A 19,613-nucleotide genomic window follows, 5' to 3' on the forward strand; every position below is an offset into this window, starting at 1 on the left:
AAGAAGTCTTTCAATCTATTCCCACACACTTCAAGAATATAAATATTTATTTCCAGAAATTTTTTTTTTTTTTTTTTGAGACCGAGTCTCACTTTGTCATGGTCGGTAGAGTGCTGTGGCATCACAGCTCACAGCAACCTCCAGCTCTTGGGCTCAGGTGATTCTCTTGCCTCAGCCTGCCGAATAGCTGGGACTACAGATACCCACAACAACCACAACGCCCAGCTATTTTTTGTTGCAGTTTGGCCTGGGCCGGGTTTGAACCCACCATCCTTGGTATATGGGGCCAATGCCCTACCCACTGAGCCACAGGCGCTGCTCTATTTCCATAAATTTAATCATGAATGAGACTGGAAATATTAAAATTCTTCCTGAATCTAACATTCCTTCCTCACACTACCAATGTTACTGTTTTTGGCAATAGCACTTTAAGATCCAAATATTTAGTAAGATTGAAAAACAGGGAAATAATTTCTTTTTCCAAATTTCTACAGACAGATAATACAAGTTTGTTGTTGTTGTTATTTCATATTTTGCTTTGTTTTCATTTTTTAGTCTAACTCCATGACAGTTTATTTTATGGTGCAACAAAATTTTTTACTAAACACTGTTTAACTAGGTATCTGGAAACAAATCAGTGTCATCCAATTTTATAATTTAAAAATCACATGTGAACCTGGAGGACATTATGTTATGGGAAATGAGCCAGGCACAGAAGAACAAATTCCATAGTATCTCACTTATCTGTGGAATCTAAAAGTGTTGAAGTCATAAAAACAGAATAGGAATGGTGGTTACCAGAGGCCAGTGTGTGGGGGCTAGGGAAATGTTGTCAAAGGATAGAAGCCTTCACTCGGGCAGAAGGAATAAATTCAAAGCATCTAAGGGACCACATGGTGACTATAGTTAACAATATTTTTTTGAAAATTGCTAAAAGAGTAGTTTTTAACTATTGTCACCACAGAAATTAAGGAGGCAAGGTCATGGACATACTAATTAGCTTTATTTTTGTGTTGATGATTTATTTCTTTAATCATACTTGAATACTTTTACTAAATCAAAAAGTGTAAACTAGTGTGGTTGTTGGGTCAATGGCTTTATAGTTTTTGGTCATAGTTTAATTTTCTGAAATCTGGAGCCAATGTTAGAATCATGAGACTTCTTATAGAATCAGAATATTAGAAGACACAGGACCATTGACTGCATATTCCACTATGGCAAGAATTTGCTGAGTTTGAATGGGAGCCACCAACCTAGAGATGGACTGTCCTCCCCGGGTGGCCACCGTCACATCACTCTTGCTTAACTCATTCACATTTCCTGGTACAAACCAGTAGACATTTGACTCTGCAGTCCCTGAAAATTGAAGTGAAGGAGACATTACTTTTCCTCTAAAACTATTTCTTCATGATAAAAATCACGTCAAGAAATTAACAACACAAATCTCAGAGCAAAATGTGAAGTCTCTGCTTTGTAGAGGCACAGAGCTTACATTTATTGCCAAAATGAATGTATTTACTGTACTAAGGCATAATACAATGATTATAGAAATAAGGTGTAAAATGCAAGTACAAGAATAAAAGAATCATATTCTGACTTGGAGTGAGGACTGATATGTCAGGGATGGTATAGGAGAAGGTGACTTGTAAGTTAACTAATGAGTATACTTCCAGTACACACCTGAGGACTGAGAAAGGATTGAGAAAAACGACTCTGGATATAAAAATACATTGTGCCGGCTCAGCACCCATAGCACAGTGGTTATAGCGCCAGCCACATACACTGAGGCTGGTGGGTTGGAACCCAGCCCAGGCCAGCCAAACAACAATGACAACTGCAGCCAAAAAATAGCCAGGTGTTGTGGTGGGGGCCTGTAGTCCCAGCTACTAGAAAGGCTGAGGCAAGAGAATGGCTTAAGCCCAAAAGTTTGAGGTTACTCTGAGCTGTGATGCTATGGCCCTGTACTGAGACTCTGTCTCAAGGGAAAAAAGGGAAGGGAAGGGAAGAAGGGAAGGGAAGGGAAGGGAAGGGAAGGGAAGGGAAGGGAAGGGAAGGAGACATTGTGCAGAAACTTATAACCTAGAGTTTAGAGAAAATAAGAGTAATTCTCTGGTGGTGCTCAATAAGTGTTAGGGCTAGTTATTTAGATTAAATGCCAAATCATGCCTTTATGTGCCATACTCCTGTCTCCAACTCCTATCACCTGATGGATTTGTATTCAACTAATATCATGAGAACTGATATCCAGATTTCTTTTTGGTAGACAGGGAATTTATTGTCCCAAGCTTCTCTTCTTCAATATTATGTGCCACTTGCACATAATATCCAACCTAAATTTCTTTCCTTTCCTGGAAATAGTTTTTAATTTTAAAATAGAGAAACTAAAGAACAATGACAACTGCAACAACAACAACAACAACAACAACAAAAATAGTCGGCACCTATAGTCCCAGCTACTTGGGAGGCTGAGGCAAGAGAATCACTTAAGCCCAAGAGTTGGAGGTTGCTGTGAGCTGTGACGTCACAGCACTCTACCCAGGGCAACAGCTTGAGACTGTCTCAAAAAATGAAATGAAATGAAATAAAATAAAATAGAGAAACTAAACTAGGCTCAGAGGCTCACACATATAACCCTACCGCTTTGGGAGGCTGAGGCAGGACAATTGCTTAAGGTCAGGAGTTTAAGATCAGCCTGAGCAAGAGCAAGGGCCTGTCCCTACAAATGATAAAAGAAATGACCAGGTGTAGTGGTGTGTACCTGTAGTTCCTGCTACCCGGGAGGCTGAGGCAAGAGGATTGCTTGAGCCCAGGAGTTTGAGGTTGCAGTGAGCTATGATTATGCCGTGCACTAATAAGAGCAAGATCCTATTTCCAAAAAAATTACCTGAAGAAAAATAAATTAAAATGAAGAAACTAACTTTTTTATACAATTTAAAATCTAGCTTATAGATAACAATGAATCAAGTTTTTTTAAAGGAGAAGAAACAGGTGTATTTTCTCTCTATGTGGTAAGATGCTAATATTATAAATTGGTCCAACACTGCTTTCACATTGAAACAGGACCTTCTATTTGTTCACCCATGCAGGGTCATGAAGTTCATACTCTGAGCCATCAGAGGGATTCCTATGTGATGTGACGTACTCAACTGTTCTTTTGAAATGCTTCCGTTTCAGGCTGTAGACTGCTGACTTCTCTTTTCCTTTGTGTAATAAAGAGCTGGCTTTTGTGCTGGAACATTTCTGGTGTGCAGCTGATGAAATGAGAAGTGACAGCTTTTCTTCTATTTTCCTTTCAGCTCACTCCTGTTGGCACCACAATATTTACAGGATTTTCAGGAGACAATGGAGCTACAGACATAGACGATGGCCCCAATGGACAGATAGAATATGTTATTCAGTATAATCCAGAGGATCCGGTATGTAGACACCTGTTTGCAGTGTAATTTCACCAAGAGAAATAAAATTAATCTTTATTTCAGCAGATATTTAATGTATTTTCTATTACCACCTGGAAGCACTTTAGTAATAATACTATTGTTATAAATTATATCAACTTTGAATTATTTGTATTTGCTATAGTTTTAAAGGAGCATTTTTGGTAGTATTTTAGGCAAAAATTTAAAATGTATTTATAGTTATAATGTGCAATCTTTACTAAGTTCGTGTGTGTTTACTCCTAATCATTCTAAGCATTCTAAACAAATCCTTGAAGAGTGTATAACCAACGTCATGCATTTGCTTTAAGGAACTTGAAAATTAATACCAATGCTGCTGCCACACTATATAAACACAGAACAAATGTATTTCTGCTGTTGACAAGTCCTTAAAATCCTGGCAACCTCAGCAATGAAGGTAGAAAAGAGGACCAAATTCTTTCTACATTAGGGATGTCTATATTGTGTTTAGGCAATGAAGTATCTTTCCTTCAGTGATATAATATTCAAAAAAAAAAGACAAAATCTGAATTTTTTTTTTTTTTGAGACAGAGTCTCACTGTACCACCCTGGGGTAGAGTGCCGTGGCGTCACACGGCTCACAGCAACCTCCAACTCCTGGGCTTAAGCGATTCTCCTGCCTCAGCCTCCCGAGCAGCTGGGACTACAGGTGCCCGCCACAACGCCCGGCTATTTTTTGGTTGCAGTTTGGCCGGGGCCGGGTTTGAACCCACCACCCTCGGTATATGGGGCCAGCGCCCTACCGACTGAGCCACAGGCGCCGCCCAACAAAATCTGAATTTTTTAAATTGAAACTAGAGCTTGAAGTCCTGCCTGTCCGTCCCCTCTTTTTCTTTTCCTGAGGCAGCTTCTCAGAATGCCCTGGGCTACCCAAAGCCCTTTTACAAACCGCGTTTTAAGTGTGCATTCCGAATTAATGTTTCTCTTTTATGGTGCGTGTTAGAAAGATACACAACCATAAAGTTAACATTTTTGCCTTTATTTTTCACTTTTATATTTATCGTGCATGTGAGCTTTAAATAAACACAAAAGCAAATAAACACACAAAACAGAAACTGTTGCATATAAGCTTTAAATAAACACACAAAAGCAAATAAACACACAAAAACAGAAACACTGTTGAACTTGCAGACTGAGGACTCACAACATCTATTTCACAAATCTATTGTGAGGATTAAGGCCTTCTGAATGTGTTTTCTCATTTTATTCTGACAAATCAGTGACAGTGGTATCTCTGTTTCACAGAAGACCAAAAGGAAAGATTCACAGTGAAGTGAAGTGATGGGATATGACAGTCATTTCTAAAGAATAACATCATAGGAGCACGCACTCTGCTCTTCCTGAACTGTCGTCTTAGGGAATCATTGTAATACCAACGTTAAAATTTTCAAAACATTTGGAAAATAAGAATGAACATTTAAAAAAAATTCTATTGAATGTTTCAGGGAAGTTTGGGAGTTTTTTTGGTTGTTTGCATTTGTGTTTTTTCCCTAAAGGAAAGTGTCTCAACATGTTTTGGAGCAGAGATGAAACCAGCAGATAAGGACATGATAAGAATGTCACAAAGAAGAAAGTAAGGGGAGAAAAGTTGAAACAACTGTCTGTACATTCTATTTCTAAACCATTCATTTTTTTACTCCTTTTTAGAGTAACTGTGTGTGCCCATGTTTCTAGCTTATTTTTATGAAGGTCACGTTCTAATCTTACTCTCTGATTTCTAAAACTAAAACTTCACAGCAAATATAGAACAGCCAGCCCATGTATTTTAGGCAAATATTTAGTGTGTGCATAAAAAATAAATCTATCTAATGTTTAGCCATAGTTTGAGACCAAAATATATACAACTTCAAAGTATCTTTTGGAAGTTTTGTGGGGTTTAAATTCCTTGTTAACTGTGTTTCTTCTGAATATTTGCCATAAAATATAGCATATACCTTTGGCTATCTACAGAATAGATAGCCAATCATCTACGTGTAATTTTGAAATAAGAAAAACAAAGCAAAAGATACATATATAAATATGTATATATAGAAATATATATATATACACACACACAGAGTGGACATGAAGTTGTGCAGTTTACTACATTAAAGTATTGTAACTTGTACATGAACTTAATGTCCACCCTGTATATATTATCAATATGATATATTAAGAAGTTCTCTGGGTTTGGCCCTAATGCATTGGGCAAAAGAATAAGACATCCTGCTAACACGTAGGGTCTATTGGAGGGGAAAGCATTGATCAAGGCAAACCCTGAGGGACAGAATCCACCTTTAGCCGTTGTTTGAACTTAGTGTAAACTTCAGTACTTGTTTCTTCGCTCATAAAATCTGTAAAGGAAAACACCTGTTAATTTTTATATTCTGCCACCATTAAATCTCTATTAATTTTATCTGTCTTTACAGTCCCCTAATATTCTCCTGCTTATCTCTTAAGGTCAAAACCAAACTGTATGTATAACGACCTTATTATTTAACCAGAAAATGTGGACAGTTCTGGCTTTTGACACCACACTCACAATTTTTCTTTTCAAATTAGTCTCGCATTGTACGGTAAATGATTAAAAATACCGAGCGTCTGTTGTGCTTGCAGTTCTTCCTTTGTTTTTCGTCCACCTGGTGCTATACTAGTCACGACTTGAAGGCACATGCTAGTGACCAAGAGTTTCACTTAACTCACAGACATTTTGTTTGTCCGCCAATTATTTTAACTGAAATTAAAGCCAGTATCTGTAACTCACAAAAATTTACATTCGGTTTAGCTTTCTTCACTCCCTTGGTAAACAGAAATAAGACGACACTGGTCCTGACTTCCAATAAGGCAACAATCCGCTAGAGTTAAACTCTACCACTCTTCCTAGTCAGGCGTATATGCTAAACCATTACCTGCCCCGTGTGGTTCACATTACCTGATTCGTCCTCATAACCATTCATGGAAGTAACCCTGCCCTAGAGTAAGGCAACGTGTTTTTAATTAATTCTGTGATCACTTTAAACAACAGCCTACAGTATTTCTGATGAGAGAAAGTGGAAATTTCAATCATGTATTTTGAAAGTTATGTGTCATTTTTCTCTGGCTGCTTTCAAAATGTTCTTTTAATCTTGGGGACTTAGCAGCTTGACTGTGGCATGCCGAGATCTAGTTTTCTTCATAATTATCTTTTTATTGGGGGGGGGCAGTTCTGAGCTTCTGGAGTTTCTGAATATGTATTTTCACAAATTAAAGAAATTATCGATCATTCTGTATTCAATATTTTCACGCAACCTTTTTCTGATTCTTCTGCTCTGACTCCGCCCCCTCTGAGACCCCAAATACAGGCATCGTAGCCATTGTGATGTTGTTCCATAGGTTTCTATAGCCATGTGAAATGTGTTCAATTATTTTCAATATATTTTTATCACTTGTCTGCAAACGGCAAATTTTCTATTGATCTACATCCAAAAACCACTGTATTCTCTGCCATCTCCACTCTGTTTTTTTTTTTAAATTTCAGTTATTCGTTATATAATTCAGATCTACATTTTCCATATTTTTATAGTTTATATTTTTTGGCTGAGATTTCTGATCATTTCATTTATATTATAGTGAGCATACATTTGAACATCTCTGAGCACACATACAGTTCTAGAAACTGTTTGAATACCTTCATCTGCTCGTTCTAACCTTGGTCTTTCTTTTTCATCCATCCTTTTGTAAAGGTATCATATAATTCTGGTGCATCACATCAAATGATTTTGGACTCTGTATTGAATATTGAGAATATCATGTTGTGGAGGGACTCTTGATTCTGTTATATTCCTCTGACAGATGTTATTCTGTTTTGAATTTTAGCAGATAATTTGGTTAAACTTAAAGTGAAAACTGCTTGTTTTGATCACAGTTCAAATCGGTGTTCAGTCTATATTTTTTCTTAGTTACTCTGTCTGTAGTCTGCAGTCATCAAGAGTGGGATACCGGTCAATTAGAGATAACTAGACGTAGTTTAAAACTTGAATTTTGTTCTCCCACTTTCTAGCTTTGTCATTCCAATATTTCTCTCAGACTTTCCATAAGGTTTGGTGGTCCCAAAATCTACACCCTGACTCTTTAGGCCAAAAATATTTAAGGTTCTCTATCAGAGTTATAACTAACAGTGTGAAAATCAGCCTTCCTTTAGGCTTGCTGCCACAAAATAGGAAGCTCACCCGTGTTTTCTTTCAAGTGTCCAGTTCCTTCTGGAGTATGCCTGCTTTGGTTCTCTTTTCAAGGGTGCCAGGTATTTCTTGTTTGTTTTGGGTGTTTTTTCCAGCGTATATAGGTGCTTTTCATGGAAGGACTGACTCAAGAAGGAGTTAATTAGTAATACAGAAGTGGAATAATTAATTCCCAATGACTTCTTTTCTTCAGCACCTCCTCAGAAGACTACCATTCTGACTCATTTTGGATATTGAATCATGCTGTTTTTCCTAAATGTTGGGCAACATCAGCAATGATAGAGCACTTCAAAATTTTAACAACAACAAAAAGGGAACATCCGTTCATTAGATACGTGATTGTGAATCTGCAGTGATATGCTGTCAGCTGGCCTGACACCTACGCTAGTTTATAACCAGAAACATAGACATTTCGAATATACTTCAGACTGCGTTCTCTCTAAGAAAGCCTGAAGTGCAGAAAGTATTCAAAACGGAAATGTCTGTCAGTCTCTTTCTATAAAAACAGAGAATAAGGCTTTACAATATATGAACTTATATGTGAAAGTACCCTCATGCTAATTTGTCTCTAAAATACAAATTACACGGAGCTTTAAATTGCACACAAACATTTTTGCCACCTTGTATAAGAGAAAGCAAAATATACTATCACCTAAAGTTATTTAGTTGGAGAATGAAAAAGTTATTAATTATAAGTACTGTATGTTATCACCAGACCTTTAGACGAGTCTTAGGGAATAGAATAATGTCTTAGTTATCTATTACGCTATATAACAAATCATCACAAACTTTTCTCAGTTTCTGTGGTTTAACAAGTACAGACACAGCTTAGCTGGGCCTTTGCTCAGAAGGTTACAATCAAGGGATTGACCGATTTTTTCTCATATGGAGGGTGGACTAGAGAAGAATCTTCTTCCAAGTAAGCATGTGTTGCTATCAGAATTAGTTTCTTTATTTTTATAAGACACGGAGGCCTTGGTCTCTTGCAATCACTGGGTTAGAGGCTGCTTTCAACTCTTAGAAGCTACTCTCAGTTTCTCATCATATGGGCTTTGCTAACATGGCTGCTTACTTCATTACTTCTGCAAGGATTCTAAAGCTAGTCTGTTTGAAAGACAGTCTTATAAGACATAGTCTATTCATAGAAGTGACAGTTTATAGCCTGCTATGTTTGATGGGTTAGAAGTAAGTCATAGGTTCTGGGCACACTTTAAGGAAAAGATTACACAAAGGTATGTGTTGCTTATCTGGAGGCAGGAATTAAGAATCTGTCACATAAACAATATGTGGAATGTTATTGTAATTTTGAAATGTCATTTAGAAAGACCTCCTTTGTAAAAGCATTTTTGACATTTTTTATAAACTACACAAAATAGAAAGGACTAGGGTCTATTCTAGTCTCTAAATAGGGTAAGCTGAAGATGGTCACTTGCATTATTAAGATCTTTCTTATCCTACCTGTGCTTTCCTCTCGATACAGATAGACAATTTACTAGGAACTGTATATAGAGTGGGGACAGATGTTGCATTTTTACATTTCAAAATCGTAAAATTTCAGTTATAATCAAATGTTGCAAACTCTTCACCATTACAAAGCTGCCTTTTTAAACCTATGAATAAAATCAGAGTGGTTAAAATCAAGCTTTTCTTTTACCATTTTTTTAAATTGCAAGTTTTAAATTATCTCTAAGACAAAGAAGAAGTCAGTTTGAAGATAAAGACCTACTGAACTGATAGACCCCAATTAAAGCAAAAGTATTTGTGCTGTTCACCAAAAATGTTACCTTCTTTATTTCTTTAGAGCATGCCAGGAGTATACTATTCTTGCTAAGAAGATATTAACTTGCTTTGACTAATGAAACGTGAGCTCAGTGAACTAATGTAAAAGTCATCATATCCCCTTTCACTGTTGGTATTGGAGAAAAAGACACTGAAGTGACACATTCATTAGCTTGGATGCTCGAATGACACAAATAAACAGAACACACTTGTTGATGTGTGTTGATGTGTTGATGTGTAGAGTTAAGTATGGAATAAAAGTTTAGGGATTTGTTCCTGTAGCATAACTCAAGCTTTCTTGGATTTTATGTTTAGGGAAAAAAAATGCAATAAGTACCTCATTATGAAAGTCTGCTAGACACTTGTTAAAGAAAAATGTTTAACAACACTAAAGTTTGGTAAGAAAGACCTCCTTCCGAACTTTCAAGAAGGGTACAGGAAGACTGCCATGGAGACTTGTGACTAGGGAAAGAGACGAATACAACATGGGAACATGAGAATTTATATCCAAGAGCAGGATAGTGGTCAGTGGATGGGAAATTGCTAAGTGAAAACATAAGGAAAAGGGAGGATTCTGGCTAAACCAACCTTGCTCAGATACCATGGGGGATCAGATACGGATGGGGGTATTTCTTGCTAAACAGATACAGCAGAGTTATTTTCTAAGGTTGGATTTTCTAAGGAAGTACGTAGATGTCCCTCGGAGAAGATTCAGAAGCCTGACTTGTGTTTAGGCAAGCGAGGAATGTCAGTTGCTACTCTTATGAAAGGAAAGCAGAAGCATTTTTGTTTTATCTGAACAAAAAGTCCATTTTCTCAACTGGTCCCCTTTTGTTCATTAAAGACCAGTTGATTCCTCTGTTAGAACCTAGTAGTAGAGTGTCCCCCCCAACCCCCGACAGGTTGCTTTGGCAGATCTTTAAGGAGGGGAGTTTAGTTTAGTAGAGTTTCACACTACTATGAAATTTGTAGTGTGCTTATCACAGTTATAGTAAAATACTGGGGGGTTGTTTGTTTGTTTTGTGATTTATTGATAATGCAAAGAAAGGCTGTCCACGATACATTGAACTAATTAGATTGTTTAGAAAAAAATGAATAACAACTTTTCAATTGGTTCAGAATTTGTCACCCCCGTGCTGTCTAAAACTTTCATTTTTGATAATTCACTTTATGTGGAAAAATGTAAATATAATAAGTATAATTCTGATATTATAAATACCATTTTCAGCAACATTGATAGCTATTGACAGAATAGATTATCATATCATTTTTCTTATCTTAATCTTTTTTCTAAATGTTCGACTAGAGGGATGTTTATTCAGCAATTTCAGCATTTTTACCTTAAGTGTTAAAGAGGAAACCGAGGACATTCTCCAGCTAGCTTTCTCTGGTGGACTGAGAAGACAGCAGCACATATTTGTAAACTACTGTTGCTACTCAGACAAGTAATGAGGGTCTTCTGGGTCTATGCATGGTAGAGGAATTATAGGATTGAATGCAGGTCTATTTTTAGAACTCTAAGTGTTCTCCAAAAATCACATCATAACAAAGATATTTGTACCAGAATGTTTATTGCAGCCCAATTCATAAATTGCTAAGTCATGGAAAAAGTCCAAGTGCCCATAGACCCACGAATGGATTAATAAATTGTGGTACATGTACACCATGGAATATTATGCAGTCTTAAAGAAAGATGGAGACTTTACCTCTTTCATGTTTACACGGATGTAGCTGGAACATATTCTTCTTAGTAAAGTATCTCAAGAATGGAAGAAAAAGTATCCAATGTACTCAGCCCTACTATGAAACTAATTTTTGGCTTTCACATGAAAGCTATAACCCAGTTATAACCTAAGAATAGGGGGAAGGGGGAAAGGGAGGGGAGAGAGGGGAGAGGTGGGCAGAGGGAGGATGATTGGTTGGATTACACCTGCCGTGCATCTTACAAGGGTATGTGTGAAACTTAGTAAATGTAGAATGTAAATGTCTTAACACAATAACTAAGAAAATGCCAGGAGAGCTATGTTAACCAGTGTGATGAAAATGTGTCAAACTGTCTATAAAACCAGTGTATGGTGCCCCATGATCTCATTAATGTACACAGCTATGATTTAATTAAAAAAAAAAAAAGAAAAGAAAAGTAATGAGGGTATTTAAGCCTGGTGTGTGCACAGCTTTTTTCTTGGCGGTATTACAACAGTGTTCCAGACGGTGGTAACATCTTTTGTCAACCCTTCCTGAGCAGATTGTTCTTCTTTCCTAATGTTTTGACTCCCTAGAGACTTGAGAGAATTGAGAAAGAACAAACAATAATTTCTTTTGTAACATGTAAGCATGCAATGCATTTGAATTTCCTAAAACAGGAAGTTAAAACCACAGATCAAAGGGAAAGGATTTTTAACAAATCACCACTATGACAGTCTCTACGTAAGTCAGAATACAAACGTCAGATGTTATTAATATATTTCAAGCTAAGCAAAAACAGTGATTGCTTATGCCTACGTAGGTTCCTAAGAAAATTACATTATATTTTAATAATACATACTGTATGCGCGCACATGTGTGTGTGTGTTGGCTTGTGTCCACGAGGGACCTGAGTTAGGAGATTTGAATCAACTGCTTTTTAATTGAGTTTCACCCTAACAATACTTCCTTTTGGGTTTCCTCACAGCCCCTATGTGACTCTAAAAACCACACACACTCTTTTTTTCTCTTTCTTCCCTTCTCCCTCTTTCTTCCTCTTGCTTTCCCCCTCCTCTTTTTCCTTCTTCCCCTTTTACAGAAATCTAATGTAGATTTAAATAAGGTAAATGTTTCATCCAGTGCCCACAAGCACAAGCACACCTGTACAACTGCACAAAACAGCCAAACAAATACAAAGCAATTTCAGTGCTGGAAGTAAAACTGATTTCTTGCAGTTATTGAGAAACTGCTTTATCAGTCTTTAAAATGGCACGAAAAATACAAGGGTGATGTAAGTTCTTTTTAAGAATCAGAGACCGATCATATAATTATATCCCTGTAAAGTGTGAAAACGTTTATTCTGAGAGCTACTTATATTAGAGCAGTGATGCTGGAAGGTACTTTAGAGACGGCTCTTATGACCCGAGGGCTACCAGGAAGAAACTCCATTCCTGATAGAGGACAGATCTAAGCATGTGAACAGCAGTTATACAGCCTGAAAAAAAAATAACCTATAACATACAAGTATATATATATATATATATATATATATATATATATATATATATATATATAATATGTATATATTTCCAACAACACACTATTTTAAGTTTATAGTCAAATGCCTCTAAATGATACTTTCATCATCTATAGATTGCAAATATGATGGTGGTGTCACAAGATTATAATTCCATATTTTTACTGTTTCTTTTTTATGTTTAAATACACAAATACCATTGTGTTACAGTTGCCTACTGTATTCAGCACAGTAATGTGTTGTATAAGTTTGTAGTCTAGAAGCAACAGACTATACCACATAGCCCAGGTGTGTAGCAGTGTATACCTTCTCCATCAGTGTAAATACACTCTGCGAGGTTCGCACAACAAAGGAAATTGCCTAACAAGACATTTAGGCCACATCACAGCCCTATTCTTACATGACTCATGACTATATTTGTATTTAATGCCTGAAAATAATCGAAACACAGAATGGGCACCAAGGTTGAATAGCAATGATATGTAGAAATCACAAATTGCAATATTTGAACTGTTCGGTGTTAAAACAAATATCAAATAAAGGTAATATGGTAACAGGAAACATTTTAGACACCTAGACTTTGATTTAGAACTATTCCAAGGCCGTTGATGAATAACCCTAAAAATAGATAAAAAACAAGTTTCCTGGTTATCATTATGAAAGCACACTGGGGAAATGAAACATTTTGAGAAAGGTTAAGAATATTAAATATGAATCTTATATTCATTCTGTTTTCAGATAAGCATGCCATCTAGAACATTCAAGAGGAATAAACTATCATATGGAACTGTTTAATATCGAACTATCTAATATCAAACTATCTAATTTATCTTCTACTCACATCACTTGGAATCTATCTCTTTAATATTTTCAGACATCCAACGACACCTTTGAAATCCCTCTAATGTTGACTGGGAATGTAGTGCTGAGGAAGAGGCTCAACTATGAAGATAAGACTCGCTACTTTGTCATCATCCAAGCAAATGTGAGTATTCAATTTCTTTTAAATTTCTACTATGAATTTATGAAGCAGAAAACTCTTTCAGGATGTATCAAATTCTCTTAGAGTCGTCAGTGTGATTCAGTTTCTCAGCAGGACGCCCCATCTCTCAGTGCTATTTATGTATTTTATTCTTCTAGACAGGAAAGAGGATAGACTGGCATTGTTTCCATTCACCGTATTCCACAATGATGAAATCGCTCATATGTATTACCAACACACCGATAATTTATTTTTAGTCCATACTGAAACATTTCTCAAATACAACCCACCAAATAATTGCAACAAAATCTTGAGGGCATTTTAAAAATATAGATTTCTGGCTCTTACCTGAGATGTTCTGAAAAAAAAAAAAAACAAACAAAATGCAGAGGATGGAAGTGGATATCTGTATTTTCAGTTATCTACTCAGAAGATTCTAAAGTGCACTAGATAGAGAACCACGGGCTAATTGATAATATTTTTCCTTGTGACTATCATTTATTGAGTATTTACTTATTGGTTATCAATTACTATGCCCGTAAGTGAAATTTATGGTGATGTATACAGACAACAATAATAGGAAACCTGAAAAACAGTCGCTTATATGTGTGGACGTGTATTATTGTTATTATTATTAGTTTAGTAAAATTCTTGGAATTATGTGGCTCAGGGGTTGGATTGGCAGTCCGGGTATGTCACCAAGGACTCAGGGTCTGTCTATCCTTATACTTTGCCCTTGCCTGAAATTTGGTGGTGTTTTCATTGTCCCATCTGCTGGGAGTGAGTTGAATACCACAACCATAAGCATCACAACTGCATTGCAAGTGTGAGTGTAGGCAGGTGGAAAGAGTACAAAAAGAAAATTTATTTTATGTTTGTTTATCTGAGAAGAGAGTTTATCTAATGTTCTCTCCCACACAACTTTTCCCAGCCAACTTCTTACAGTACTGGGTCACAGGAGTCAGCCTAGCAGGAAGGAATGAGGAAGTCCTTATGACAAAGGGGAATAAGGTAGCCATCTCTGGGTTACACTAGTTAGGGTTCAATCCTGAGACTGGGCTCACTCATGACCCTGGAAAAAATAAAATGTATATATATTTTGCTACATATTTAATATATATTTAGTATCTTCTTTGCTAAATATATTTATATCTATATCTCTCTATATATATATTAGCAAGAAGAAGAATGGGGCTAGCATTGGAGCAAGAAGTAAAAAGTGCCAGCCACAGATAGCTATTAACATTGAAAAAGTCCCATCGTGAGTAACAGACTCATGTTCTGAAATGACAGTTGAGAAATGATTTAAGAAATAAGACAATGGAGACAATATATAGGTCAGGGGTGGCCAGGGGCTGGTGATAAGGGCAGGTGAAGAGGGATGAATAGAAGGATCACAGAGGAATTTTAGAACAGTGAAAATAGTCTGTATAATACTATAAAGGGATACTATAAAGGCAAATATATGTCACTATAGGGTTGTCCAAACCCATGGAATGGACAGCACCAAGAGAAGTCCCTAAGTAAATTAAGCACTAGGGGGATTGATAAATCCATGTAGATGCATCAGTTGTAACTAGGGCACAATTCTGATGGAGGATACTGATAATGGGCGAGGCTATGCATGTGTGGAGGCACTTTTGCTGTGAACCTAAACTGCTCTAAAATAATAAAGTCTTTATTGAAAAGTAATAAGTAGTTAAACTCTGAAGCCATCCTGTGCCTTCATATAACTCTTAAGCATTGTAATCTTGTTTACATAGAACAGAAAGAATGCATATCCTCAGTCAGCTTTTCTAAACAAGTTCATGTACAAAAACATGTCACTGCCTTTCTTAGAGATATTTCACCTGAAAGGGGAAGTGTATGTGTATAGATAGATGGATAGATAAGGAAATAAAGATATGGAGATAGAAATAGAGAGATAAATGGACAGAAATAATATGGATCCAAGTTTTGAAGCCAAATTTATAGACTTGCATTCACATTTCTTAAGGATTTTTTTTTTTACTGTAATTTTTCTTTTTTGATTTTGGGTGTTCATTTTTAGTGTCAAGTACTAGAGACTGGAAAGCAAACTGTGGATAAGTTAAAAAGTAAAATCTATTAGGAATGGCCACAGAGAGCGCCATAAAAACACTGAAAACCTTTTTTTTTTTTTCCAATTTAAGTGAAGATGTGAAGGAATGTTGCAATTTCCCATCTGACTCAGAATCTCTACTACGTTTTTCAGAAAAATCAGATTGTTAAGGAATGTATTAGTAACCTAGCTCTTTTTTATTGTGCTGTTTTAGTAACCTAGCTCTTTTTTATTGTGCTGTTTTAGGATTTTTAATGAAAATGCATATTTTTTAAAGAAATGCAGATTAAAGAATTCTGAATTTCAGTCTATTTTAAAAACATTTATAAAGACATCTAGAATAATTTGGATTCAATTTGATAGACTGCTCATAATTGAGAAAGTGATGAGATTTTAGCATTTCAGAAATAAAATAATTTATGTGAAGAAATGAATATATCACAAGAAAGTAGTGGGATGAAAGAGAAGCCAAAAGAACATACAAATTTATTGGTAATAACAATTATTTAGTATATATAGCAAAAAATGTAAAATGTTGAGTACAGAAGGTTATATTTTTTTTGGTGTTTTTAAAAGTTTTTAGAATTGTGTAAGTTTAGTAGCTGTGTAGTGCATCCAAATAAGGATGACTACCATTGATTCCCCCCAACTCCCAGGACTCTGAAGAGAGGCAGTAAATGCAGTCTACTCATAAAAATGTGAACTCTGGAACCATATTGACTGAGTTCAAATCGTAGTTCTGCCATTTTCTAGCTGTGTGACTTTGGGCATAATGTGTATGGTAATTTCCTAACCAGTAAAATGGGAATATTCATAAACCAGACCACATGGGTCTCTGGTGAGAATTAAGAATTAAGTTAACAAACAATAAAAATACTTAGACTAATATTTTGAATAGATTGTGATAGAAATACCTAAATCACGTGAGTGCTAGCACATTATTGTTTAAACGTAATAGTTACAAACAGAATGGCTGTGATATTAGAGATATATGTTGGTATGCACATGGGTATGTGTATGTATGTGTAGACTTACACGTGCATATACCATTAATCTTGGTAAAAAATGCCATACTATTTTCTATATTCTTGCAACATATTTCATTCTCATGTGTGGTAAAGAAGGATGCCTATTTCTACTACATTTTGAATATATAATTTACTTTCAAGAAGTAGATTGTTGGAGCTGGAAAGTTAGCTCAGACCTGCTGAAGGCTAATTGTATGTTTCTCAACTTCACCTTCAATGAACTCATTAACATTTGCAGACCTGGTGGGAGTATTTACAGTTTGAAAGGTGACAAATGCCACAAATCAGAGTGTCATCTCTGCAGGCTGATTGTTCATCATTTACTGTTTTGTGTATACCAACCTCAATATAAGAATAATTTATGTCTGTATATTTATATAGGATAAAGATATCCATATGTTTATCATTCTAGCTATTCTTTTATATTTCTGTTTTTGTTATTTTATTAGTGATATATAAGATGACATACAATGTAAGTCAGTTACATTTATTGAAAACCAATATATTCTCTCAAAATCATAAGGAGAGTTAAAATAAAAGCCTTCAATTTGACTTGAAAGCAGATGGTCTCTGAAAGGTTAATTGGAAGTCTGTTGGCAAATTATTGAATAATACCCAGCTTTGACCTGTTTTTGCTTATGATACAAAGATTTAACTGATTTTGAAAGGCTATCATTCAAATTACATGTAGTTGGAAGGTTTGCTTTTATCCATGTCTATATGTTATATTTTTCATTAAGCTGAACAAGTTTTGACTAACTCATATTAGAAAATCTATTGATTGTTCTCTTGAGAATATTTGCAGAGTTTTAGCCCATAGTGTTTACCTCCCGTCCGGACACACAACGGAGAAATGCTTAATTTTTAGACCAAAATGGGAGGGGGTGGAATCCAGGCAAGAAAGTTAAGAGAAGTACAAGGATCAATGGATTTTCCTTTTGTTGAAATTTACAATAAGTCCTACGGCTGTGATTGCTAACTTTGGGTATGTCATCCTAAACTACAAAGGAATCAAACTCGTCGCTTCAGGCATCATTTTGTTCCAGTTCCAACTCTCTTTTTTATTAACATTATCCTGAGAAATTATTAAGGATACTTAGTATTAAAAAATTATTTAATTATCAGAAAGAAAAAAAGTTTATATTTAATTTAGACTCATAGCAAGAATAATTTCCAAAATATCCTGTGAATAGGAGGGCTTTTCTGTAGTTTCTCAGGTATAAAAGTCTAGGGAAAGAATCCCAGCTGTCTTCCAGAGAAGATAAAATAAAATTCCTAAAAATAAAATATTACTGTATTTTGTCCTAATACGATTGAATATTTAAAGGAAGTGTATGATAAGCATTGCAAACATGTAGGTTTTGGTTTATAAAAATCACTTGCTATACTTATAACTTTCAACCTATGTAAATAACTTTTCAAAATACCCCCACTGGACTTTCCCTCACATCTACTACCTACTGATATGTGTGAAATGAGTGTAATTTTAAGCCCCCCCCCCCTTTTTTTTATCTCCACCAGTTTCTTGGGCAATTCTGCGGAGAGGGAGTGAAATGAGGGAATGGAAGTTGATGGTTTAAGAGAATGAATATTTATAGAGTGTTGAGGAGTGAAGACATGTAAGCATGTTGAACTGTAAAACATGGTAATATTCTACCTACTTGTATGCATAAAAATTAAGGAAAAATTAGATAAATATATCAAACAAAAATGCTTTCCAGAAATAAAATAAAGACCATACTTCTAATATGAGTTAAACCAAGGGAATTTTGTTGTTGCTGTTTTCTTTTTAAATAAAGAAATATAATAGAATTGAGTTACTAGGATTTTTCTTTTCTTAATTTCAGCCAAGGATATTGCATCTATCATTGGTGAACAGAAGCCAGACAAACACCTCAGTCTTGGGGAACTGACTTGGGGCCAAAAGACTCAGGGCAATTCTAATTAGGTTCCAATGTATTTTTTTCTCTTCCTCTGGCAGTGGTTCTTAATCTGTGCATCACACCCACAGGAACCATATAGAAGGGCCGCGGCACTAGGAAGGTTGAGAACCACTGCCTATAGCAATAGTTGATATGGTAATGAAGTAGTATTTAATATTGTGTATCCATGAGGGAGTCTGGTAGTATTTAATACATGTATCTATAAATGAGTCTGCTAGGTGCTCCTAGCCATTTTGTTTTAATCTACTAACCACTTGATGGTGAATGTTTTAAGTGCTAAAAGTTTATTTCAAGGTTCCAATGACATTACTTAAAAATTATTCAGACCATCAGAATGTTGGTCTCATACTCATTTTACAGCCAGGCTTCAGATAATTTCATATTATTTGTTGGAAACCACATCTTTCCTGGCTTTACTCCACATAATCAATATTCGCTTAATATACTGCTAAATATAAGGCATGTGCTAAATAAATGGGAATTAGCATTTATTGCTAGTTTGATCAACAAATAGTTGGCAATTAAACTCTTTTACAAGAAATAGTTTCAATGTGGGTGAAGGACTTAGTCTTACTTATCATCTAACAATTAGAGGTGATTTGTTACCTTAATGTTCTCATAGTAATAAAGCAACATTATTACCTTAACATTATCACATTACACAAATATGTGCAACAAATTGCACATACAATTGCAATTTTATAAAAATATGCTTTGTAAATAAAGTGGATTGTGACTGAGTTATATCAGATATTCATATAAAAATATCTTTTTTTTGAAGTTCAACTACACACTTCTATTTTTGTATATTAGTTCTTTCTTCTATTGATGAAAATTTTGACTCATTTAGTAAATAATTCATTCAGAAGCAATAGGGTGTCTTGGATATGCCAGGAACCATGTTACAATAAGATTCTGCATAGAGATATT

General features: G+C 35.5%; 1 protein-coding gene across 1 annotated transcript in view; it reads left to right on the forward strand.

The window, feature by feature from the left end:
• Window positions 1-19,613, forward strand: part of LOC128581091 (protocadherin-15-like) — a 724,065-nt gene that overhangs the window by 314,358 nt on the left and 390,094 nt on the right. The window contains exons 7-8 of the mRNA XM_053583500.1: window positions 3,297-3,416; window positions 13,525-13,635. Of these exons, the coding sequence (XP_053439475.1) occupies window positions 3,297-3,416; window positions 13,525-13,635 (231 nt within the window). The remainder of the gene's footprint in view (window positions 1-3,296; window positions 3,417-13,524; window positions 13,636-19,613) is intronic.

Source organism: Nycticebus coucang, chromosome 3, assembly GCF_027406575.1.
Source record: "Nycticebus coucang isolate mNycCou1 chromosome 3, mNycCou1.pri, whole genome shotgun sequence".
In the NCBI taxonomy this organism is placed as follows: Eukaryota; Metazoa; Chordata; class Mammalia; order Primates; family Lorisidae; genus Nycticebus; species Nycticebus coucang.